This window comes from Prionailurus viverrinus, chromosome D3, assembly GCF_022837055.1.
Source record: "Prionailurus viverrinus isolate Anna chromosome D3, UM_Priviv_1.0, whole genome shotgun sequence".
In the NCBI taxonomy this organism is placed as follows: domain Eukaryota; kingdom Metazoa; phylum Chordata; class Mammalia; order Carnivora; family Felidae; genus Prionailurus; species Prionailurus viverrinus.
Window position 1 is genome coordinate 74,716,581 of NC_062572.1, and position 27,056 is coordinate 74,743,636.

Consider the following 27,056-nt stretch of genomic DNA (forward strand, 5'->3'; position numbering starts at 1 on the left):
ACTGGGGGCGGTCGGCCCCTGGTTTCCCTGGAGACGGGGCGGAAGCGGCCGGAAACTGCGCTGTCTTTGGCCGCGGCAGGATGGAGAAGCTGGGGGTGGAGCCCGAGGAGGAAGCCGGCCGCGACGAGGAAGAGGACGCGGCTAAGGCCATGGACCGGGCGGAGGCGGGGGAGGCAGGCTGCTCGCGCGATGCGCCGGTGCCTGAGGAGCCCGGCGGCGTCCCTTGGTGTAAATGAGAAGGGCGGGGCGGGCGGAGGCCAGGGGAGGCGGCGGCGGCCGTTGGAGCGCGACAGTCCCTGCCTCGCTGTGTTCCTTTCGTTTTCACGGCTTGGTAGAGAGAGCTGCCCTTCGTTACCTGCTGTTAACAGCTAAGGACGGGATCGGCGAATCAGTTTGTTATTCCAGGGTTCATTTGTGATCCCTCAAATAGCCGAAGAGGCGCCGGGGCTGAGTAAGGTTGCAGAAGTAGAGAACCTTGTCGCCCACTTGGCGGAGGTTGGGGCTGTAGCTTGGCTCGGCACCGAAAACGAGGCACATCTGCAGTGGCCATCTCTTCGAGGACCCACTTTCGGCCTCTGGAAATATAAGGGCTCTACCTTGTAGTGCCCAACCCCAGGGCCTGAGGCCAAGGCTCTTCCTTGCCCCCTTCTGCTCCCCCGTTTGACTTTAAATTTTTGGAATTAATTTTAGACTCACAGAAGTTGCAGAAGCGGCTTTCCCTATTGTTAATATCTTATGTCACTTATGTTGATATCTAATGTACATATGTCAAAACTGAGAAGTGAACACTGGCATAATACTGTTAAGTACAAACGCTATACAGGGTTTGCCAGTTTTTTCCACTTAGTTTTCTGTTCCAGTATCCAGATCAGAATACCACATTGCACTTAGCCTGCCTCGTTTTTAATTGGTTAAGAGCCGGAATCTCCTCTCTCATCCCCCTCCGCACTCCATGACCTGAGCTACTTCTTCAAATTCAAGAAATATTTACTCATTCTTTTAATTTAGCGAGTATTTATTGGTAGTCTGTTATATGCCAGGCCCTGTCCTAGATACTGGGGATTCAGCATTGAACTAGATAATCCTGCCCTCATATGGGTGCCAGATAAAGTCTACTGGAACCCAAAGGTCTGGATTCTGCCCTTTTGTATTTAACGATTCTTTTTTTTTTTTTTTTTTTAAGAACATGCCACTTAGGATAATTTTTAAGTTGGTTGAAATCAGCATTAAACTTACCTATCCCTTGCGATTTAATCTAAACTTTATTATAAATTTCCAGGTGATAGGATTACCTCTTTCATCTTCCATTATCGATTTTTTCCCTCTCAAAAGTTATTTCTAGCCTGAGAAAAATACAGCGCACAAAGAAATACTAAGTACACAGGACTGAAGACCCTCCTATAGATGGAGTTTCTCTCGTGTCGGTAATTTTTAGATGCTGTGACACATAAATCTAGGAAGAAACTTAAAATCATTCTTCATTCTTCCTTCTCAGTTACCATGTCTTAAGGGACTGCCAATTGCTCAGAGATGATAAGCAGCCTGAATATATTTTTCTATTTCTTTGCATATTTTGCATTGGTTCATGGTCAAGTGGTGCCAGAAGAAGGTTCTTCATCCAGAGTCATAGTGCATGTGGATCTGGATTGCTTTTATGCACAAGTAGAAATGATATCAAATCCGGAACTGAAGGGTAAACCTTTAGGTAATTCTGGACATTGATAATATTTTCATTTTGTATAAGAGTATTAACTATGTTGATTATATTCTGATTTATTAACCATGTTAAAGATTTTGGAAGCAGTTCTTAAGGTACTTCATAGGCAGTAAACTTGGCTTCTCTAGTAGGTGTAAAATTTCTAAGCCTCATTTAATAAATGATGAAAATGATGAATTTTACACAAGTAGTGTATATAGCCAACTGAACACATAAACAGAAAGACCATAAGCTATTAGTCTTTTTCTCAATGGTTAAAATTAAAAAATGTCTTATTACATTCTAATGACATTTTCACCTATCCAACCACCTTTTGATTTTGACTCTTGAACTGTGTAACATGACAAAATAGTTGGATTTTGAACAGAACCCTAAATACTTGAGGCATATAGAGTGTAAAATTTTCCTAAAAATGCAGGTATCTTTTTAAATAAAAGGCAAAGAGGGATTTTATGTGGAGGGTTTACTTGTATATGTTGGTTTGTTTTAGCATTTCTATTACATGTATGTCTTAAATTGGAAAAGTCATTTAAATTTCCTAAAATTTCTTTTATGCACGTAGTAAGAATTTATCTTTTAGTATAAGCGTAAAGAACAATTCTGGTTCACCAGCTGCTAACCTCTTGTGCCTAGGTTGTGTTTGATAAATCCCAATTCGTCCCAGCCTACTTGATTTACTAAGGAAGAACAAAGGGATGACTAGTTTTTGGTGTGCCAGTATCAGTCTAGGATTTTTAATCCTGAGGGATTAATCATTCATTCTTAGGGTGTCAAGGAATTAGGATTAGGGTCTATAAAATTTTCTGCTAAAGTCATTTCTGATTAGTAGCAGTGTAACATAAGATGCTATGTAGGTAATGCTTAATAAAAAAGTAAAGTATAATTAAGACACAGGGATGAATGATTATCTGGAAGTGAGAAATGTGATGCTGAAAGTTTCTGGGAGAAAGGGAAAGTAGTCTTTCAGTTATACTCAACAAATATGTGACTATTTAACTTGGGCTGGTAACATATAGTAGTAGTGAGTCCATATAATTTAATTCTGTATTAGGAGACTACTTTTTAAGTTAAGGAACTTACCAGTCTGATTTTTATATAGCTCACTGATGAATCTTAAATCACTACTTTTGACCCAGAGCTTCTATTGTGGAGTATATAATCGGATATGTCATAAATCTTTATATGAAATAACGTTTCTTTGCCTTGTTTCTAATATCAAAGTTTTAGAAACAAATGTCTTATGTTGGTGGAGTGGACATAATCTTTTTTTTCTTCTACATGTTTGTGTTTTAATGAACACTACTTTTACAGTGGTAAACAAATGGTCAACTTGTGTAAAGAGAAAAGTAATTTCAGCAATCTTAAGCCACCACTAGTAAACGAGAATTTGTGTAGTCTGTAGATGGTCATAATTTAGTCATTTTTGATAAGGAGGGGTCCCATTAATGATGCCTCACTGCCTTATCTTTTTGGCAAATTACTCTGGGGAACAGTTTAGTAATTGCAACATTTATTGGGAGGAGATCCTTCATGCTTGTTGTAGGTTGGCACTTATAATAGAACATTGCTTTATAGTCATCGGAAAGTTTTTCTAGCAGAAACCAGTGATTAATTGTACTCAGTTATTTTCATCTGCTTTATTTTTTGTTGAAACATAGCCTAGACCTATATAAAGAGTTAATTCAGTATAAATTAATCTGGTTTCATATTGTCTGAAAAAAAATCCCTAGGAGGATTTTGTTTCTATCTTTTTGCTGAAGACTCCAGACAATATACTGATTTACTTTTAGTTTTTAAATGTTTATTTATTTCGAGAGAGAGAGAAGAAAGCAGGGTAGGTGCAGAGAGAGAGGGAGAGAGAATCCCAAGCAGGCTCTGTGCTTTTAGCACAGAGTCCCATGCGGGGCTTGATGTCACTATTCTTGAGATTATAACCTGAGCTGAAATCAAGAGTCAGATGCTTAACTGACTGAGCCACCCAGGTGCCCTGAGAATATACTGATTTATGATAATTTTTGTTAATTTTATTTATAGAACCTTGGTGAATGGAGGCTATACTTAAAAAAAAATTTTTTTTTTAACGTTTATTTATTTTTGAGACAGAGAGCGTGAACAGGGGAGGCGCAGAGAGAGAGGGAGACACAGAATCTGAAACGGGCACCAGGCTCTGAGGTGTCAGCACAGAGCCGATGCGGGGCTCGAACTCACAGATCATGAGATCGTGACCCAAGCCGGACACTTAACCAGCTGAGCCACCCAGGCGCCCCGAGGCTATACTTTTTAATCGAATAGCACTTTTTCGTTTTAATCAGAATAGATTGCATTACAATTTAAAATTATGGAATTAGTAAATAATATATTAAGATTTTCTTTAATCCTGTTCAGTTTTCTCATAAAATATTTACTTTTTATAGGGGTTCAGCAGAAATATTTGGTGGTTACCTGCAACTATGAAGCTAGGAAACTTGGAGTTAAGAAACTTATGACTGTCAGAGATGCAAAAGAAAAATGTCCACAGCTGGTATTAGTTAATGGAGAAGACTTGACACGTTACAGAGAGATGTCATATAAGGTTACAGGTACAGATTATGGGCAATACACTTTCAGCATTAATTTGTATATGGGATGCCCATTCACTACATGAATCTTTTAATACATAAAATGCCATAAATCACTTTCTTTTTTGCTAATAACTTTTATTTTGGCTCTTGCCTGCTTTAAAAAATATAGAAGAGGATGACTTTTTATGTTATGAGTAATCTTGACAGAAAATGTATAGTTGTAAGAAATTTGGAGTCTGTCGTGATTGGTGTTTATAAAAATGCAAGAAAAAATGTAAAGCAAAATTTGGAAATGAGAAAATGGAAAGACATACCAAAGCAAGTAAAATTTTTTTTAAAATTTTAATTAAATTATTTATTTTGAGAGAGAGAGAGAGCACGCGAGCAAGTGCACAAGCAAGGGAGGGGTAGAGAGAGACGGAATCCCAAGCAGGCTCTGTACCATCAGTGCAGAGCCTGATGTGAGGCTTGAACTCACGATCAGTGAGATCATGACCTGAGCCAAAATTAAGAGTCAGATATTTAATCGACTGAGCCACCCAGGTGCCCCTCAAATATTTTTCATTTTAAATTTAAAACCAAGTTTAAATGAATTATGCATATGCTGTACTCTAATGTGCTAACAGTTGGGAGAAGCTTCTGAATGTTTGATTAACATAATTAAACACTGATTTGTTAAGAACTATTAGCAAAAATAATGGGTATCTTATTAATTTTTTCTTGGATTTTATACATATATATATACTAAATACTACAATATAGGCAAATTCCTCCATACTAAGGTTTGGGTTTGAATCTTAGAGTTTTAGTAAATTATAGGAACTGTGAAATATATTTGTACTGGCATACCGCAAATATATGTAATTTAAAAATGTATAAGAACCAGCTGTTTATCTTTTCTGCTGTTGTTTTTGCTTGTTCTTAATTGTAGCAGTTTTCAGATGAATGTGTTAAGTATAATATCCAAAAGCCCTTACAAATATACAAGGAAAAGATACTTCAGAAAAATGGACAAAAGATACGAATAGGCAATTGACAAAAAGAACAAACCCAATGTCCACAATTATGTGAAAAAAGAATACTCAAATTCATTAGTGGCTCAGGAAATTTGAATTAGTAAGATTATTTTATGTCCATCATACTTGCAAAAAATAAAGAATGTGAGAAAAAGTAGAAACATAAAGTAGTACAGCTTTTAAAGAAGAAATACAGAAATGTTTTTTCAAATTAAGGATACTATGTTTTTTAACCCTGTGATATTACTTCTGGCAATTTATCCAATAGAAATAAAATCGTGAGAACATATGTACAAAATATGGTAGCATGGTTTGTAATTGGTAAAAATATGGAACAAAAACAAATGCTCATCAGGATAAGAATGGCAATAGAAACTAAGACTTCTCTATGATGGAATATTATATAGTCATTAAAAAGAATGCATTGGTGGTATACTATTTGATTCTGAGAGATATTCCTTGTTGAGTAAAAGGTATGTATGTCTATATATAAACAGGAAACGAGGGAAACAAGAGGATATATACTAGGTTTTTAACTTAGTTAACTTCTGGAGAGGAAGTGGCAGTGGTGAAATGGGAGAAAGGGGGAAGAAAGGATAGCTAAGCAGAAAAGACAAGACTATACTCCGAAAATGTCACTTGTACATCTACGCAAAATTGTGTGTATATGAATATTAAGATAATTTTTAGTGTACACAGAAGAGGTTATGCATCGTTGTGCCTCTTCATGTAACTCTTCCTCATTCTTTTCAATACCTGTGCAGTACTACATTGTATTTTGTTCCGTACTTAACCTGTCCTTTAGGGATATGAAGACAGTATGTCCCACTTTATTCCTATTGTCCTATTATTAATAGCACCTCCTTTCATTCAAAAAATTTCTTATTTTGGAAGATGAAGTACATGGTTTCCTGATAGTGATAGATTATTAGGCTGTTAACTAACTTTCTGCTCTTCCTAATATATGCTCCAGGAGACTTTTTCATATAGAAATTCTGTCATACTTTTATGGAGATACCCATAGCGTAAGTTCTTAGAGGTAAATTTCTAGATCAAAGGTAAGTTGCACTTAAAATTTTGAACACTGCTGAATGTTGCACTTGAGGTTTTCCTAGCACATTGCTAGTATATATGGATGTTACATATTCTCAAACTGTAAAGATTTTGCCTGATAGGTGAAAAAAATAGTCATTGTTTTGATTTGAATTTTTCTATGACTAAGTTTGAACATCTTTTCATATTTTGGTCATTTATACATATATTTTCTGTGAATAACCTATAGGGCCTGATTTTCATTTGGATTGCATTTGACTTAAGGACAGGGTATTTGCTAGGTGGTGGACATTCAAATACATGTAAGTCATGGTCCATATCTACCCTTGAGGAAAAAGCTGGGGGATGACTGGTCAAAATCTTACATTGTAGTATATTTTGAAAATTAAGTGACTTTTCTTTTTGATTCAGTAATAATTGGAAGTTTTAAATTTTGTCTTTTTAAAACTCTTGTGGAAAATATAGTGGAATATATTATTACTTGTTTCTGCTTTTCTAGGCTGACTGTAATTTATTCTTTTGACCCACTGTTTCAAGATCATAATAAACGATAAGCATTAATATTTAATGTACTATAGGTATAGAAATTTTAGGTATAGGAGATTGAGCTAAATCTATTGCTGTGAGCATCTGCCCAGGGAATGTCATTTTGGACTTACTTTGTTGGAAAATATTGCCTTTACTCAAAATGTGGTACAGAAGAAACTCCCAGTTAACTGAGGACTTTTTAAAAGATATTGCGGAAGGGTGAAATCTTTAACATACCTGATGTATTTTTAAGCATAAAATAGTTACATCTATTTTAGTTATGGCCTTAGTTAACATCGGTGCACCACTATTATTTCAATTTAGAGTTGTTGGAAGAATTTAGTCCAGTTGTTGAGAGACTGGGATTTGATGAAAACTTTGTGGATCTAACAGAGATGGTTGAGAAGAGACGACAGCAGCTTCAAAGTGGTGAACTTTCAGCACTGACTGTGTGGGGTCATGTATATAATGACCAGTGTAAGTCAGTTCTTTATTTAGTAACTAAAAGTGCCTACATTTCTTGATGTTCACCGAGTTCACTGAGCTTAATGAATGGACTTTATCTTTCTGAAAATTTTATGTCTTTTGTTGGAGGTATAGCCATATTTCAGTGGTCTGTCTAAAATGATTAAAATTATGGTCCATCTCCTTCACATATTAAAGTGTGAATGACTGATGGTGTTTCCAGAGATATTTACATTTGAAAATAAGCTTCAGTAAGCCCCAATGAATATTGTAACTCTGCTGGTGACTTCTATATCATGCCACATGGAAGACACACTACTCTGCATTTGTAGATTTGCCCTGACCTTCTTGCCCCTATATCTCAGCATGTGTGTCCTCTTAGTCTAGTTCCCTGCCTCTCTGATAGTAAAGAAAAGGAGGTAGAGCTATAGCTCTCTTCTAGAAGAGAACACGAAGCTTTTCATGTGTCTTTTGTACCTGTGCTCTGTTGTCACTTATAAGGACTGAATAGAATAATTTTTAAAGTAAATTCAGTATTTGTTAGTACATATTACAGAGAGCTAGGCTTTATATCCTGAAAATAAAATGTAATTCTTCATAAATCCTTCCTTTCAAGATTTTGTTAAAAAATTTTTTCTAACCTACAGAAAAGTTGACAGAATAGTACTGTGAGAACACGTATTATACCATTCCTTATAGATACACTCAGTGCTATTTTGCTACCTTTACTTTATCTTGCTCCCCCTTTATTGATTGATGGTTGATTGATGAGCCATTTAAAAGTAAATTGCAGGTGTCGTGACACTTCATCTGTAAATACTGCTAAGAATAAGGACTGTCTCATATAATTCTAATACCATTTTCACCCCCAAGAAAATTTGTTTCTGTATAATTTCCCTACACTTTTCATAAAAGATCTCTCAAACTATGTACAGATTCAGAATTGTTTTCAGTAGCACATCTAGTTACTGTGTGTAATGTTTTGATTCAGGTCTTTAAAGCTGTAATCTTAGCTCTCTTATTTTTAAAAAAAATTTTTTTTTTTTCAACGTTTATTTTTTTTTGGGACAGAGAGAGACAGAGCATGAACGGGGGAGGGGCAGAGAGAGAGGGAGACACAGAATCAGAAACAGGCTCCAGGCTCCGAGCCATCAGCCCAGAGCCCGACGCGGGGCTCGAACTCACGGACCGCGAGATCGTGACCTGGCTGAAGTCGGATGCTGAACCGACTGCGCCACCCAGGCGCCCCCTTAGCTCTCTTATTAATGTAATACTTTTACTTTTATGCTTGCTTACAGTTAAAAATGAGTAAAAGTTTTACTAATATCAGTAGGAATTTTTTTTAATGTTTATTCATTTTTGAGAGAGAGAGAGTGTGAGCAGGGGAGGGGCAGAGAGAGAGGGAGACACAGAATCCAAAGCAGGCTCCAGGCTTCAGGGTCAGCACAGAGCCCGATGCGGGGCTTGAACTCACAAATGGTGAGATCATGACCTGAGCTGAAGTCGTTCGCTTAACTGACTGAGCCACCCAGGCACCCCTTAATGATTAACAGGTTAAGAAACTTGATCTCTCATAGAAAATTCCTACTGATGGGGTACCTGGGTGGCTCAGTCGCTTAAGCGTCTGACTTGGTTCAGGTCATGATCTCATGAGTTCAAGCCCTGCATCAGGCTCTCCGCTGTCAGCACAGAGCCCGTTCGTTTCCTCTGTCTCCCTCTCTCTCTGCCCTTTCTGCACTTTCTCTCTCTGTGTCTCAAAAATAAACAATTAAAAAAACATTTGTTAATCGTTAAGCACTCCCAAGATGCATTCACTATAGCAGTCACTTGGAATTCACTTCTGGTAGTTATTTACTTTACAGAATTCCTATGAAGAACAAAACAGATGAGTTAAATGGCCGGCAGTATGGTGGTGTTGTGGGGGAAGAGATTGGATGTAGGTTAAGCCCTGTGCCTTTTTTAAACTCATTTCTAAAGAAGAAAATTAAGATTTTTTTGTAGTGACTTGTAATGACATTGGCTGTTTTTATAGATGTAAACCTGCATGACATCTTGCACGTCAGACTCCTTGTTGGATCTCAGATTGCAGCAGAGATGCGGGAAGCCATGTATAATCAACTGGGTCTCACTGGCTGTGCTGGAGTGGCTTCTAATAAATTATTGGCAAAATTAGTTTCTGGTGTTTTTAAACCAAATCAACAAACAGTCTTACTACCTGAAAGTTCTCAAGTTCTCATTCAGAGCTTGAACCATGTAAAGGAAATGCCTGGTAAGACATATATATTTGAAAAGTATACATTAATTGCATTTCTTTAATTTTCAAAATTGTAGATACATGTAATTAATTCTTACAGCCTGTATCCTTGGCTCTTGGAGAAAACCCAAAACCCTAATGTTCTCTGGAGGGAATCTGGATTAGGAAATCTATGAAAGTGCTTTTCTAGTTTCACCTACTTTATTTTAGTATAGTTTGAATATGATCATGAAAGTTATAACCTGGAAACGTGGTCCTTTATTTCCAGTCCCTGCTTCATATTCTTATACTGTACACTGCATTTGGAGAGGGGCATTGGTCTTTTACTAACTCTGCTTTGGGATTATATAGAAAATATTAGGGCTACAAGGGACCTTGCAAAGCATTTAGGCCAAGTTCTTGTTTTAAAAAACTTTTTTTTTTTTTTTTTTAACATTTATTTATTGTTGAGAGACAGCGACAGACAGAGCATGAGCAGGGGAGGGGCAGAGAGAGAGGGAGACACAGAATCTGAGGCAGGCTCCAGGCTCCAAGCCGTCAGCACAGAGCCCGGCGCAGGGCTCGAACCCACTAACCGTGAGATCATGACCTGAGCCGAAGTCAGACGCTCAACTGACTGAGCCACCCAGGCGCCCCTACCAAGTTCTTATTTTAAAGATGAAGAAACTAATTTTCTTGAGGCGGTTAGTGACGTATTCAGGGCATGGGGCAAATTTCTGTCTTTGAAGATCAAATACTTATGTTTTTATAGACCATTAATAAGGGATGTGTTAAACTTCATTTCTATGGCATTGCTGGGGAATATGATGTTATAATAGAATTCTGTGGAAATGAATTTTTAGGACAACTGAACCTTCAGATGTCATAACTTCATATTTTTAATCCATGTATGTGTGATTACAAACGTTTTTGTTCATATAGCTTGCAGTTTTCTGAGTCTGCAACAGTTAACTGTGTCAGGTTGTAATAAATTAAGGACTATACTGATACAGTCATAAATAACGTTATTACTTGGCTTTATTTTTTGAGTTCTTGGATTTGTTTCTTTTTTTACAGGCTTTCTCTTCCTTATTGCCAAATTGCCAGCCCTCTTTTATTTCAGCTGTGAACATATCTGTTACTCCACTTTAAATTTTTTTTTTAACATTTTTATTTATTTTTGAGACAGAGAGAGACAGAGCATGAACGGGGGAGGGGCAGAGAGAGAGGGAGACGCAGAATCGGAAGCAGGCTCCAGGCTCTGAGCCATCAGCCCAGAGCCCGACGCAGGGCTCAAACTCACGGACTGCGAGATCGTGACCTGAGCTGAAGTCGGACGCTTAACCGACTGAGCCACCCAGGCACCCTCCTGTTACTCCACTTTAATAATTTCCCCTCCATACCAGTTGGCTTTGATTTACTTCTTTTACTGTGCAGGGAAATCAGAAGACTGTAGAATTAATTTTTTCTTTTTTTTTAATTGAGAGAGGGGTGCTTGGATGGCTAAGTCGGTTAAGCATCTGAATTTCAGCTCAGGCCATGATCTCGCAGTTTGTGGGATAGACCCTACTTCGGACTTCCAGCTGACAGCTCTCTCCCTCTCTCCTTCTGTCTCTGTCCTTCCCCCACTTACACTCTCTGGCATGCTGTCCTTCCCCCCCGACCCCCCAAAAATAAATATTTTAAAAAAGAGAAAGGGGCACTAAATTACCTGAACATCTCAGGTAAGGTGATAAACTATGACTGAGTGTTAGTGCAACAACTTTTGCTAGGAGTTTTGCCAATGAGTAGATTTTTTTATTTATTTGCTTTATGGCTCTTGTATTTGGGCAAGTAAATATTGGCAGATACGACTTGTGGATAAATGTGTGATATATGCAGGAGTCAGATTAGCTAGTAAGCACATGCTAATTAATTTTATTTAGTGACAGTCTTTCTTTGCATAAATAATAACCATGACTCTTGAATACTTCCAAAGTGTTATATAACAGGTGATAAATACTTCATTTTATCAAGACAGCATTTCTTGGTTATCTCCATATTCATTATGTTGTACTAGGGTTGTTAGGTTTTGGAAGTGGTTCATTTAAGAGACCCTGAATAGAAGAAGGACAGCCTAATTTTCAATAAAATTTAATCCTAGCACAATATTCATTATGGTATTGAAAGATGTGTTTGATGGTATTGAAAGATGTGTATTATATATACTTGAATTAGCTTTATTTTAAGGAGAAAAGCTACTGTAACACTGTATGTATTTCTTTTTTGCCTAGGTATTGGCTATAAAACTACCAAACGTCTTGAAGCTCTGGGTATCAGAAGTGTGCGTGATCTCCAAACCTTTTCATCCAAAATACTAGAAAAGGAATTAGGAATTTCAGTTGCACAGCGTATTCAGAAGCTCAGTTTTGGAGAGGATAACTCTCCTGTGACACCCTCAGGACCACCTCAGGTATGTGATAATGATATTTATTATAATTGTTGGCACATTATTTGAGATAAAGATTTCTGGTTTTAGTACTATGTTCTTACTATTCTAATTTGCTTACTAGGTTGAGTACATGATCACTTTCCTATGAGAAGGCTAATTTATTAGATTAGTAAATATTTTTTTTTAATATTTTTTTTTTCAACGTTTATTTATTTTTGGGACAGAGAGAGACAGAGCATGAACGGGGGAGGGGCAGAGAGAGAGGGAGACACAGAATCGGAAACAGGCTCCAGGGTCTGAGCCATCAGCCCAGAGCCCGACGCGGGGCTTGAACTCACAGACCGCGAGATTGTGACCTGGCTGAAGTCGGACGCTTAACCGACCGCGCCACCCAGGCGCCCCAATGCCACTTAATTTTTAACAGACTTTATTGTATACATTAGCTAAAATATTTCAGTTTTTAAGAAACCTTGTTTTCTGAGTAGTCTAATGATTTAAGAAATATAGAGACAGGTATAATCACCCAGTTAACATTGATTTTTTTTTCCTATGTGACAGGCACTTTACTAAGTGCTTTACATACCTTAGCCCATTTAATCTTTACAACAAAGCTTTGAGGTAGGTAGTACTATTATTTGTTCATACCTTTTCCCTCTCTCTTTCTTTTTTTAAGATGAGGATACTGGGGGCGCCTGGGTAGCTCAGTCAGTTAGGTGTTCAACTTCGGCCTAGGTCGTGATCTCACGGTTAGCGAGTTCAAGCCCTGAGTTGGACTCTGTGCTGGCAGCTCAGAGCCTGGAGCCTGCTTTGGATTTGTGTCTTCTTCCCTCTCTGCCCTTTCCCTGCTTGCACTGTCTCTCTCTGAAAAATAATTACTCAGTAAATTATTACTAAATAATTACAATTATCTCTCAAAAATAAACATTACAAAAAAATTGATAAGGATAATGTGCTTTAGAAAGGTTAAGTAACATGTCCAAGGTTAAACTCAAATTCAAGTGCTAGGAGATTAAGAGCTTTACTGTAATCATAGAATAAAGGTTGGAGTTGGTACTAGAGCTTTTTGTTGTTGTTGTTTATCATGAGAGAGAGGGAGAGAGAGCATGCATGCGTACACACACACACGTACACACGCATGAGCAGGGGAGGGGAGATGGAGAATCCCGAGCAGGCTCTGTGGTGTCAGTGCAGAGCCCGAATCGGCTCAAATTCAAGAACCGTGAGATCATGACATGCGTCGAAATCAAGAGTCAGACACTTAACCAAGTGAGCCTCCCAGGCGCCCCAGGTAGTAGAGCTTTATAATTTTCTTGACTTCCAGTGAGCTTTCTAGTGGAGTACAGTAACTTGCAGATAAAAAGAGCTCATACAGAAGTGAACTAAATGGCTCAAACTGAGCACCAGAGGGAAATTAGTAAAGAATGTACTGAATATTTGACATCCACGCTCATAACTGGACTTGCTTATTTGGGTTTATAGTAATCCCTATTTGTGCTTCTTTGGTAGTCCTTTAGTGAAGAGGATTCATTTAAAAAATGTTCATCGGAAGTTGAAGCTAAAAATAAGATTGAAGAACTACTTGCCAGTCTTTTGAACAGGTGATTTTCCATTTTGCCATATCATCCTATATATTCTGTGTAAAGTATATAGAAAGTATACTTGATATTCTTAGAATTTATAGAATAACTAGAGACTGAACAGTATAAAGAGTGATCATTTATCATTGAATTTCTCTACATTATAAACTGTTGCAAATATAGGGACATATACTCTTAACTAAATTTAATCCGTTTACATTAGTTTTAATTTTAGTAACATTGTGATTATCCTTTGGATCTTAAGCTGCTCATGGTTATCTAAGAGGGCTTTATGGATATCTAGAATCTCTACACCTACAAATTTGTGATGATTGAGGTTAGGAAATTATTCAGACGAACAGTGATGGAGAGAGTAGAAGAACGCTTCTATCTCCTTTGCCTCAGACTGTGTGAAAGAAAATGGAGTCAGACAAAGGAATAGCTAAGTGGGGCTATGCGTGAGCAGGGAGAGTGAGGGCGGTGTGTGCGGGGCACTGGTCTGGAAGGACATGAAAGTGTCGGCTGGGATTAGGAGTGTACGAATAGCATAGCATAAATGGAACAAGATGCTTAGTTTCTGATGCTCCTTTCCTATCATATATCTATTTCTCAGTATTCCATACAAGAGTATGATCTCTTTGCCTCCCATTTCTTTGATTTCTCAAAGTAAGGTGTCAGCGGTCTAACACTTTTGGGTATCTGTGCTTCTGTAATGACTGTAACTATGACTAGAGAGAAAGGTTTTAGATGACTGTGTCAGTAAACTGATGAGGGAGAATTTCCTACAGCTTTGCTGTCACCTGCTGTGTGGTTCTCATGTCTTGAGCAGAGCCAGAGCGCATGGTTTGCTGCCTGGGCTGCGGCTGGCTGAATGACCCAGCTCCGGTGATATAACTCAGGCTGGGCCTGTGAGTATGCTGCTGAAACTGGGTCATCCACTTTGCTTCAGCTAAACGGAAGACTGCTGTGAAATGCCTGGCCATTGGCAAGAGTTCTGCAGGTAGAGAAGCCACAGAAATTTTACAGCCCAGAAGAACCAGCCCAGAAATGAGACTAGATGCTTTAAACCTGTAATTACCACCTATGGGTGGCTCAGCCGATTAAGTGTCTGACTTTTGATTTTGACTCTGGTTATGATCTTACCATTGTGAGATTGAGCCCTGCATTGGGCTCAGTGTGAAGTGCAAAGCCTGCTTGGGATTCTCTCTCTCTTCCCCCCCCCCCCCCCCCATGTTTTCTCTCTGTCTCTTTCAAAATAACATAAACTTAAAAAAATACTGTGAATTACTGAGAAACTGTGAACCGTTTCTCCTTACCTCTGCTTGCCACTCCCTCTACACCATGGCCCCTTATTTCAGTGACTGAGATATAATACCATCTATGTGACGGGCAAAAAAATAATTGTGTTTGTGTGAATGTGTTTTTCTTCTAGAAGAGTATATAACTAATGGTATAGCTATGTAAGAGATGTAAAATCATAGAATTTTTTTATAACTTTTTTTTAATGTTTATTTTTGAGAGAGAGAGAGAGAGAGAGCAAGCTCGAGCACACGCAAGTGGGGAAGGGGCAGAGAGTGAGGGAGATACAAAATCCAAAGCTGGCTCCAGGCGCCGAGCTGTCAGCACATATCCCGACTTGGGACTTGAACTCACTAACCGTGGGATCATGACCTGAGCCAAAGTCAGATACTCAACCGACTCAACCACCCAGATGCCTCTAAAATCACATAATTTTTAACCCATCCTCTGGGCACTAGTTCAAGCTTGCTTAGAATATGACCTTTTCTTAATATATCTTAATTAGTTATAGGAACCAAGTCAGACTCTTTGAATAATGACTTAGTAGAAGACGCTTAACTGGAAGGTATTTAAACTAGTAATGTGTTTGCAGGAACCATTTAAGATATCTTATTATTTTAGTAAGGCAACAATCAAGTCTTGTGAAAGAAAAATAAGAGAAAAAATTATTTTTTACAAAAATCCAAATTTTCCAGTTCAGAATTCAATTTGAGTATGTTTAACAATGTACAATATTTGTATTTTGTGTTTGTGATTTTTAATACATTGCCATACATATAAAAAAGAAAATATTATTTTTTAATGACATTTATTCTAGTAATTAGATTTTCTGCTTTTTAAGTGAATTTTGTATCTCATTAAAACTTATTTTCAACACTAAAACCAAGACCATTTGAATGAAACACTTTTTAAGATGCATGTACGTGTACTTATTTTCTTAAATGTGGCATATAATTGGTCTTTCAAGTTATTACTCTAATTTGCCATATAATGGTGGTATTACTGTCTCCTTGGATCTTTTCAGGGAGTGCTTTTTGACAAAATTATCTCATTAAAATTTTTTTCTTTTTGTAATCCTTTTTTCCTGTGTAAAAAATCTGTCATTTTTCATGTATTTGCCTCTGTCAGTGAATGATTCTCTTAGTTTCTTAGATTTCCTGCTGATTTTAATATATTGCTTTTAGTTATGTTTGGATTTGAATTATAAAAATGGCTTGTTATAATTATGTAATTGTATCTTATTTCTGTTCTTGATTGCCCTCAATTCTGAGTGAGGCCTGAGAGCCTTAACATTTAAGATTTCAGAGCTTTGGTGCATAGACTTGGTGACTATTCAGACACTTGTATTGCTTCCTGCCTAGTTATCAACTATGTTTATAATTGTTACGGTGATACCTTTAGGTTAAAAAAAAAAAAAAACTTTAAGTAATACTTTTCTGATTCCTTGTTTCCACTTTCTCTACTTTTAGAGTATGCCAAGATGGAAGGAAGCCACATACAATAAGATTAATAATCCGTCGGTATTCACCTGAGAATCACTGTAGCCGTGAGAGTCGTCAGTGCCCTATTCCATCGCATGTAATTCAGAAGTTAGGGACAGGTTTGGGAAATTTTTCTAATAATTTAATTGGCAGATTGAACTCTTAAAAAAACAAAAACAAAAACTTTGAATTAGCAATATGGCCCAAAGATGGAGAGTCTTCACAGGGAGTTAGTTAGCTATTAAATACCTTCATTATATCAGGAATTTTCACAGAACGACTTTGTTGTTTGTTGTTTTTTAATAGATAATAAAAATAAAGCTGCAGTTAACAGTGTTCCCCAAGTACAGAGAAAACAAAACTATGATAATGTGTTACATGATTCAAGATAACTTTTTTATGGGCATTTAGGTCGTTTCCATTTTTTGGCTATTATGAAAAATGGTGCTATGAACATTTGCATGCTATTCATTGGGCAGATATATGTTTTTGTTTATCTTGGGTAGATTACAGAGAGTGGAATTGCTGGGTTGTATGTTAAGTTGAACTTTTAAGAAACTGCCAAACAGTTTTCTGAAGTGAGTATAAACATTTGTATTCTTACCAAGAATGCATGAAGGTTCTAGGCTTTCATATTCTCTTCACACTTAGTGTTGTCAGTTTCTTTTTTTTTTTCTTTCTGTTTAATTTCTTTAATGTTTCCAATACTAATATTTTTTCCAAAAAGTAGAGGAAACATCTCCAGGTATTTATCTAGCATTTATAATTTTCATACAGAAATGGTATATGGCATAGTGCCATAGTTTTAACATTAAAAAATAATTATTTTAAATTATAGTAAATTATAAAAGTATTCACATACGTAATCATTATAAGAATTCAGAGTTTTACAAACTAAAATAAGAGAAAAAAGTAATTTTTTCAATTTAAATCAAAAGTCTAATTTTTTAGGACATTTACTTCATCATTCATTTATTTATACTAGTTGCTTTGGTATACTTTTAGGTTGGATAAGATATATCTTCTCTTTGTTATAGGGTATCTATTCCATTATTTTAGGTACACTTTCTTGAGCAGAATGTATGTATAATGATATAATGATTATGTATATATAATGATATACAAATTATAGCTTTTTGCATGTTAATATAAGTTGGTGTATTTTATTATAGTCATTCTTGTGGCCTTGTAGTAGTATTTCATTGTGTTTTTGGGTTTTTTTTTTTCTTTTATGGATAATGCTTTTCGTGGTCTATGTAAAAATTCTTTGCCTAACCCAAAAGTCACAGATATTTCCTCCTGTGTTTTCTTTTAGAAATGTATAGTTTTGGGGTGCCTAGGTGGCTCAGTCTATTAAGCATCCAGCTCTTGATTTTGGGTCAGGTCGTGAACTCATGGTTTGTGAGATTGAGCCCACTTCAGGCTCTGTGGTGACAGTGCAGAACCTGCTTGGTTTTCTCTCTTCCTTTCTCTCTGCCTGCTCGTGCATGCTCTCTCTCTCAAAATAAGTAAACATTTAAAAAAATTAAAAAAAAAAAAAAGAAATGTATAGTTTTAGGGGCACCTGGGTGGCTCAGTCGGTTGAGTGTCTAACTCTTGATTTTGGCTCAGGTCATGATCTCACAGTTGTGAAACTGAGCCCTGCGTCCGGCTCAGCATGAAATTCAGAGCCTGCTTGGGATTCTCTCTCACTCCCTCTTTCTTTGCCACTCCCCTGCTTGTGCTGTCTCTCAAAATAAATAAATAAACTTTAAAAAAAAAAAAAAAAAGGGCACCTGGGTGGTTCAGTCAGTTAAACGTCTGACTCTTGGTTTTGGCACAGGTCATGATCTCACAGTTCGTGAGTTTGAGCTCCACGTTGGGTTCTGTGCTGACAGCCGGGAGCCTGCTTGGAATTCTCTCTGCCCCTCCCTCTCTCTCTCTCTCTCTCTCTCTCTCTCTCTCTCTCTCTCTCAAATAAACATTTCAAAAAATTAAAAAAAAAATTATAGTTTTAAGCTTTACACTTAGATCCACTTTGAGTAAATATTTATGTATGGTGTAAGAATCTTAGTTCATTCTTTTGTATATGGATATCCAGTTGTTCCAACAGAATTTGTTAAATAGACTCCTTTCTCTCTTGAATTGTCATGGCACCTTTGTTAAAAACTAACTGACAACAGAAGTGTTTCTTTCTTTATATGCTTAGTCCATTGATTTATATGGTTATCCTTCTACCAGTGCTACCCTGATACTTTGTTGTAAGTTTTGAAATTAAGTAGTGTAAGTTCTCCAGCTTTGTTCTTTTTTGAAATTCTTTTGGCTATACATGATCCTGGGCTTTTGTTTGTGGGAAGATTTTAAAATAGGAATTTGATTTGTGTATTTGTTTTAAGTTTATTCAAATTTTGTATTTATTTTGAGTCAGTTTTCATAATTTTTAATCTTACAGGAATGTATCCATTTCATCCAAGTTGTCTAATTTGTTGGCATGAAGTTGTCAGTATTCTTTTATTATCCTTCTAATTTTTGTAGGATCTATAGTGATGTCTCCTCTTTCATTCCTGATTTTGGCAATTCATGTATTCTCTTTTTTTCTTTATCATTCTAGCAAAGGTTTATCCGAGTGAGGCCTTATTCAGGTTTTATTTGTCTTTTCTAAGATCCAACTTTTGGTATCATTGATTTCTGTGTTGTTTTTCTACTTTCTATTTCATGTATTTTTGCCCTGTCTTTGTTATTGCCTTCTTTTTTCTTGCTTTAAGTTTTAATTTGCCTTTTCCCCTCTGGTTTCTTAAGATGGAAGCTTACATTATTTATTTTATACAGCTTTATTTTCTAATGATTCAAGTTTAAAATTATACATTTCCTTTTAGTAGTGCTTTAGCTTCATTCCATAATTTTTGTTGTATTTCCTTTTCATTAAGGTCAAAATTACTTCTAATTTTGATTTCTTCTTTTACCCCAATCTTGTTTAGAAATTTGTTTAATTTCCAAGTATTTGATGGTTTCCCAAATTTCATTCTGTTGTTGATTTCTACTTTAATTTCATATTGATCAGAGAACATATTTTGAGTATTTTCAGTCTTCAGATTTATTGAGTCTAATTTTACTGCCTAGCATATGGTCTGTCCTGGAAAATGCACCATTTATGTTTGAAATGAAGAGTTGAGCAACACTATCAAACCATTCTCCGTAACTAAAATGTATGGAAAACTCTACCAACACAGCATTTTTGAATGACAATTTGTCCGGATATATAATTCTTGACAGTTTTTCCTTCCATACTGTGAATATACTATTCTCTTGTCTTCTGGTTTCCATTATTTATGGTGAGAAAAGAGTTTTCAATTAATAGTGTTATCAGCCTCCTTCCAATCAAGAGAGAGAAACCACACAAAAATTTGCATAGAGAAAGTTTCACAAAAGTATTAAACTATGATGGGGAGTGACTCTAAAGGTATAAAGAGAACTCTTTTTTTGTTTGTTTTTTAATGTTTGTTTATTTATTGTAAGAAGGAGAGAGAGAGTGCACACATCGGGGAGGGGCAGAGAGAGAGGGAGGGAGAGAATCCCAAGCAGGCTCTGCACTGTCCTTTAAGAGGTACCCAAGGACTGAGGAAAAGTGCTCAGGGAAGGACAAACTTGGAAAGGAGAGTCCCCCTACCCCTCAAGGAGAAGGTGTGGTTGCAGAACATTGGATGGTAGAGAAATCCTTTGAATTCCCTGGCCCAGAGCTGGTCCATAGTTACTGGGTGAGGAGAAAACCATCCTCTGATCTGTGGATAGCTGGTGGGCACACAGAAGGAGTTGGGATGGTGGGAGCTTGCTTACTGGTGAGGCAGTGCATGAGTTGGCGTATGCAGTGTTCATGTTGGGAGGGCTTCTGTTACCAACCTTTTAGGATGCAGGCAAGCTGAGGCTAGTGGCTACTTGTGCTGAAGAAATCTGTATTCTGCTAGTGCAAAGGTGGAAGGGATGGTGCCTGCATAGGAAGAGCTGGAGGAAGCAACCACCTAAGTCAAGGCAGTTAGGTGAGTGTGCAGAATGAGTTGGGGCACTTCCTGGTAGGTATGGTGTTTGAGTTGGTAGTGCCATGGTACATAGTCACTAAGCTCAGACTTGGGCTCGAGGTTGCTTAGGGACTGGGCATTCCACATGTGTGTGATATGGCAAGCACTATTAGATGTGCCCACATGTACTACCAAAAACCATGTAATGAATGGAAGCAAGAAAAATTAAATGGCAATACATCCAGGAAGAGAATCTGCCTTTCTCCTTTAGTGGTCTTCTGGTGTTCTCCAATGACAAAACTTAGTATCATATTCAATGTAGAAAATTTTAAAGAGTCTAAGCATTATCAGAGCAGGTACTGAAGGGTGAATTTGGAGCTGAGTTGTACTGTACTATAACAACAATTGTATTGTTATTCTCCTTCATGTGATGGGTCATTTGTCTCTTTGTTTTTCAGCAGTTTGACCATGATGTGTCTAAAAGTATGGAATCTTTGTGTTTTTCTTACTTGGGATTTACTGAGCTTCTTGATTCTGTAGATTAATTTTTTAATGAAATTTGCATAATTTTAGGCTCTTATTTCTTCAAAAACTCTTTTTTGCCCTTTTTTCCCTCTCATCTCCTCTGCGATTCTCATTGTGAATATGTTGATATGCTTGATAGTGTCCTACAGATATGTGCAATTCTGTTCATTTTTTCTTCAGTCTTTTTTCTCTCCTTTTTCAGATTGGATTTCTTTTTTTTTTTTTTTTTAAGATTTTTACTTTTTGAAGTAATTTCTATACCCAATGTGGGGCTCAAACTTAGAACCCTAAAGTCAAGAGTCTTATGCTCTACTGAGGCAGCCAGGCACCCCAAGATTGGATAATTTCTATTGAGTTGCCTTCAAGTTCTCTTGATTCGGCTATCCAAACCACTGTTGCCCATCTAGTGATTTTATTTGTTTTGATTACTGTAATTTTAACTCTAGATTTGCTATTCGCTTTGTTTATTTGTGTGTTTGATTCTGTTTCCTTATGAGATTCTCCTTTCTTGGTAGTCTATCATATTTTACTTTAATTCCTTAAAATAGATTTCTTTAATTCTTTGAACATGTCCATGGTAGCAGCTTTGAAGTCTGCTAAATCCAACTCAAAGTCAATTTCTACCGACTGCTTTTTCCTCCTGACTAGATCACACTCCTGTTTCTTTACGTATTGTAATATTTTGTTTGAAAAATGGACATTTCAGATAATGGGTTTTAGCAACTCTAGATTTGGATTTTTTTTCCTGTGGGCTCCCCGCCCCCCCCCCCCCCCCGCCTTTTTCTTTTCTAACTTGTCTGAACTTAAGCCACAGAATCTACCTCCCCTGTGATTTGCAGCCTCTGATTTCTCTGCTTAGCTTTCTTTTTCTTTTTTACTTTAAATAAAAAAAATTTATTTTGGCTTCTAGGCTACCCCTGTGTCTACATAGTTTAGTAGTTAGCCAATGACTGGCCAAAGCTTTTGCCTGAATGCTAGAGCCTGAAAGGCTTCTACCTTCTGTCAGTAGATAAGTGCATGGGTTGGAGAGCACTTTACAAAATTAAGCCATTTTCAGGGTGCCGGGGTTGCTCAGTTGTTTGAACATCTGACTTGATTTCAGTGTAGGTCATGATCCCAGGGTCATAGGATGGAGCTCTGCGCTGAGCATGGAACCTGTTTGGGATTCTCTCTCTCTCTCTCTCCCTCTCCCTCCTTCCCTCCCTCCCTCCCTCCCCCTCCCCCTCCCGCTGCCCCTCTCCCCAGCTTATGCCCTCTCTCTTTCTCCCTCTAAAATTAAAAAAAAAGAAAAAAAAAGTGAGGCCATTTTCAGCTCTGCCTTAGGGGCTTTTATTTTCTGTAGCCCACTTGCATCTTCCGTGTATGTTGGTTGCCATTCTGTTCAGTCCCGTGTGGAGAGCTTGGGCCTTCTCTGGCCTCCCCTTCATGTGCATGCAGTCTCCCAGTCGGCCGGGTTGGGAGGAGAGCTTATCCAGTCCCTCTATGGCTCTCTCATTTCCAGATCTCCTGGGTAAATTTATGGCTGGTCCACTGATGTTTTTGCTCATTCCAGTCACAACTACAACCTCAGGCTAGAGTGCTATGCAGTTTCCCCATTTGTTTCCTACCAGGTTTATTCGCTTCACTGGGCTTCTGCCTCTGCCTCAAATCAAGTCTGTCCTTTCTGGCCACAGAGCTGCTGGCTTTCACAGCCAGCCTCACCTGGCAGGATTGCTGCGTGAAGATATGAACAATCCCAGCCAGTAAGGTTGCGGTCTCGTACTTTCTTATCTAAGTTCTCAGTTCATTTGCCTTTCATTCATTTCCAGACCCTCAAAATGGCTGTTTTGGGCAGTTTTGTTCAGTTTTGTTTTTCCAGTTTTTTTAATTAGAGAAAAAGCATGGTGGGGGTGGGCGGAGAGAGAGAGACAGAGACAGAGACAGAGAGAGAATCCAAAGCAGGCTGTGCATCGTCAACCTAGAGCCCGATGCTGGGCTTGAATTCACGAACCTTGAGATCACGACCAGATCCGAAGTCGGACACTCAACTGACTCAGCCACCCAGCCACCCAATTTTGTTAAGTTTTATTACGGTTTTCTTACCTCATGACACTTCCATAACCAGAAGTCCTGTATTTCAAATCTTTTGAAAACTTTAACTCATTTGGCATTTTGTCTTAGTGTTTAGGTTGGCTCAGTTTAGTATATAATGTCAAGGTGTTTTCAATGATACCTATTTAAGATTTTAACTTTTTAATCGAAGCAGTATACATTAGATTCAGCTTTTAATATTGATTATGATACAGTGTGCTTAGATATTGTCTTGTCAAACATTTTATTTAGGAAATTATGATGTGATGACTCCAATGGTTGATATACTTATGAAACTTTTTCGAAATATGGTGAATGTGAAGATGCCATTTCATCTTACCCTTTTAAGTGTGTGCCTCTGCAACCTTAAAGCATTAACTACTGCTAAGAAAGGGACTATTGATTATTATTTAACACCATCATTATCGACAACTTCCCGCTCTGGCAAGCGCAGTTTTGTGAGTACACTGTTTGATTTGTGTGGTTAATTTACAAATCTAAGTTTGTGTTCCATGGATACAATTTAGAAATTCCTCCAGATAATATTGTTCAAATGACTTACTCGTATATTGTACCCATTACATAAGCATCACTGGATAAAAGAGAAAACCACTATGGAGGTTCCTTGTTTTGGGAGTGTTAACTTCCAAAAGTTTGGAGCAACCTTTCTCCAAAAACTGCACTACAGATAGCCATAAGAAACTAATAGCAACAGTCTGTCATCATGAAAGACTTAACAGAAAATCGCAAGATTCTACTGATGAGAAAATTACCTTTCCTTTTGACATTGATCTTGAAATTTTCTATGAACTACCAGAAGAGGTACAAAAAGAGGAATATGATGATTAGCTAATATGTGAAAATATTTCCAGATATTGACAATAAAAATTATACATAAGCTACCAGTGTCCCCCCAATGTTTTGTTAAAGTATTTACATTTTCGGCGCCTGGGTGGCGCAGTCGGTTAAGCGTCCGACTTCAGCCAGGTCACGATCTCGCGGTCCGTGAGTTCGAGCCCCACGTCGGGCTCTGGGCTGATGGCTCGGAGCCTGGAGCCTGTTTCTGATTCTGTGTCTCCCTCTCTCTCTGCCCCTCCCCCGTTCATGCTCTGTCTCTCTCTGTCCCAAAAATAAATAAATGTTGAAAAAAAATTAAAAAAAAAAAAAAAAAAAAAAAGTATTTACATTTTCTTAGTTTTAAAATTATATTAAATTTTGATAGCAAGATTGATATAATACAACTACTGATTCTACAGTTGTAGAAATTAAGAGCGTGGCAGTAGAGAAGCAGAGGCCAGTCATATTTTCAGGTGACTAAAAACAAAAGCCTATATATACGGCCATTTAGCACACCTCTAGTTACTAAATATGGGATGTTTTAGAAAATAATCATATTTTACTAAATTATTCTTGCCTATAGTTAACTGTTAATTTAAAATGATTTTATTATTTTCTTTGTTTTAATGTTTAGTATAATTTCAGTAATATTTTCATTTACATTTAAGTTTAAAATGAGAACAGAATACTGTTACAGAAATAATGAATTAGTACCCTCTTCAAATTACTTTTTTCCTGTGGCCCTTTTATTCCCTTTATTAACTGAAATTTAAGGAGGTATTTATTTTTTGCTTCTTTAAAAAAATTTGTTTTTAATGTTTATTTTTCAGAGACAGAGTGTGAGCGGGGGAGGGGCAGAGAGAGAGACAAAGCACAGAATCTGAAGAGGCTCCAGGCTCTGAGCTGTTGGCACAGGGCCCGACGTGGGGCCTCATGACACAAGCCGTGAGATCATGACCTGAGCTGAAGTTGGATGCTTAACCGACTGAGCCACCCAGGCACCCGTTTTTTACTTCTTAATCTGTACAATCAGAATTGTAAGACTTTAATTTATAGTGGTATTAGGTAAATATAAGTGGAATACAGTAAATATAGTGTGCCAGATCTCTTCCTTTACTTTTTTGAAGTTATGGTTGTATTGATGTTTCCTGAGTTATATTTGACTGTGAATACATTTTCATGGTGCTCAAAACTGGAGGGAAAATTTAAGTGAAAAACTTTACATAGAAAAATTATGCAAATTAGGGGCACCTGGGTGACTCATTGGTTATCCAACTTTGGCTCAGGTCATGATCTTGCTATTCGTGGGCTCTAGCCCTGCATTGGGCTCTGTGTTGACAGCTCAGAACCTGAAACCTGCTTTGGATTCTGTGTGTCCTTCTCTCTGCCCCTCCCCTGCTTGCACTGTCTCTCTCTCTCAAAAATAAATATTAAAAAAAAAAAAACTTAAAAATTTAAAGACAAATTATGCAAATTAGAGCTGAAGATGTTTTTGAATTTTTATGTAAATGTAAACAGTGTTAACATTTTAATACTGACATTGGATTTTTATCATAGAAAATTTTTTTTTCTTTCTGTTAAACGTTACACTTCAGAATAGGGATTGTATGAAAACCAGTCCTTGATTCTTTCTTTCTTTCTTTCTTTCTTTCTTTCTTTCTTTCTTTCTTTCTTTCATTTATTTATGAATGATACCTGTAGGTGAATCATTTATTTTCTAGGCCATCATTCCTTTATCCACAGAATTGGAAATGTGTGTTTCCAAGTTTCCAAACACATACCTATCTTCTGGCTCAATGCTATCTAGGAAGGAAACCTCTCCCTAGAATAGTGAATAAAAATGCACACAATAGTGTGACTAATTATGGTGGATTTATCATCTCTAGTTCTTTGGAACTGGCCAAAAGAATTGAAATTATTGAGTAGGATAGAAACATGTTGGTCAGATAATGGCTATAGTCATGCTTCAGCAGTATGAATATTTAAAAGATACCAGATATCTTAAACTACTGTGTTATCCTTGTGTTCTAGAAAATGAAAGACACTCATGTGGAAGATTTTTCCAAAGACAAAGAAACAAGTTGGGATTTTCTACCATCTGGAAGAATTGAAAGTACAAGAACTGGGGAAGCTCCAGTAGATACTACACATTTTTCTAAAGAAAAAGACACTGATGAATTCCCACTCTGGTCACTTTCTGAAGGTATTGACCAAGAAGTCTTTAAGGAACTTCCAGTAGATATTCAAGAAGAAATCCTTTCTGGAAAATCTGGAGAAAAACTTGAAGGCAAAGAAAGTTTGAGTTGTCCATTACATGCTTCTAGAGGAGTATTATCTTTCTTTTCTACAAAACAAATGAAAGATAGTCCCTTAAATCCTAAAGATCATTTATCCAGTAGCAAACAGATGTCTTCTTCCTGTGAACCAGGAACATCAGGTTTAAGTAGCAGTAGTTGCTCTTCTCCGTCTAGCCAAAAGGATTATTCACATTATTTAGACAGTAGATTAAAAGATGAGCAAATGAGTCAAGGACCTAAAGAATCTCAAGGATTTCACTTTTCACATACAAACCCCGCTGTATCTATTTTCCATTCATTTCCAAATTTGCAGAGTGAGCAACTTTTCTCCACAAACCACACTACAGATAGCCATAAGGAACCACTAGCAACAGTCTCTCATCATGAAGGACTTCCAGAAAATAGAGAGCAAGATTCTACTGATGAGAAAATTACCTTTCCTTCTGACATTGATCCTGAAGTTTTCTATGAACTACCAGAAGAGGTACAAAAAGAGCTGTTGGCACACTGGAAGAGAACAGGATCAGATTTCCACATTGTACATAAATAAGCATGTTCAGAAAAAGGTCTAGAAAGCAAAGGAAAGGCCATTGTTCTCAGATCTAGCAGTTTATTAAGCTCCTCTAAATTAAACACTAATAGGTATTCAATAATGTAGAAATCTAATATAAGATGTTCCAGATAAAAGCAAGTGTAGTAATGGGAAGTAAATTCTGGCACAAAACATAAAAATATTTATAACAGAAATAATGTAAAATGACTTTGTTATTTCTAAAGCTATTTTATATTGCTTTTCAATAAAAAGAGTATCATGGTTAGTACATTTCCCATAAATTAAGGGGTGGGGTGGGAGACATATGTACCTATATGTAAAAAATAGGCTAGCTAAATCATTGCTATAATATAGCAAAGAACATTTTTTTTTCTGTGAAATAATGAAATGGCTCAAGAAATTTAGCCCATTAGGAAACTTC

General features: G+C 37.1%; 1 protein-coding gene across 5 annotated transcripts; it reads left to right on the plus strand.

The window, feature by feature from the left end:
- POLI (DNA polymerase iota) lies at window positions 1–26,829 on the plus strand. 5 transcript variants are annotated; one of them, XM_047826706.1, is made up of 10 exons: window positions 14–228; window positions 1,595–1,705; window positions 4,132–4,296; window positions 7,200–7,352; window positions 9,373–9,609; window positions 11,847–12,025; window positions 13,511–13,602; window positions 16,350–16,480; window positions 23,201–23,406; window positions 25,817–26,829. In XM_047826706.1, exons 1-10 carry the CDS (start codon window positions 81–83, stop codon window positions 26,630–26,632), a joined length of 2,238 nt encoding a protein of 745 aa, XP_047682662.1. In that variant the 5' UTR covers window positions 14–80; the 3' UTR covers window positions 26,633–26,829. The 5 variants fall into 5 exon arrangements, with proteins under 5 accessions (XP_047682667.1, XP_047682662.1, XP_047682664.1 ...); XM_047826708.1 differs by lacking the exon at window positions 14–228 and adding an exon at window positions 248–1,424; XM_047826707.1 differs by lacking the exon at window positions 14–228 and adding an exon at window positions 248–451.
- Window positions 26,830–27,056: the final 227 nt, after the last annotated feature.

What these genes read in the sequence shown, in the direction of transcription:
- POLI (XM_047826706.1), top strand. Translation starts at nt 81, where the DNA reads ATGGAGAAGCTGGGGGTGGAGCCCGAGGAGGAAGCCGGCCGCGACGAG. An exon ending in GCCCGGCGGCGTCCCTTGGT is followed by an intron (nt 229 to 1,594) that starts GTAAATGAGAAG and finishes TTCATGGTCAAG; the next exon opens with TGGTGCCAGAAGAAGGTTCT. An exon ending in TCATGTATATAATGACCAGT is followed by an intron (nt 7,353 to 9,372) that starts GTAAGTCAGTTC and finishes CTGTTTTTATAG; the next exon opens with ATGTAAACCTGCATGACATC.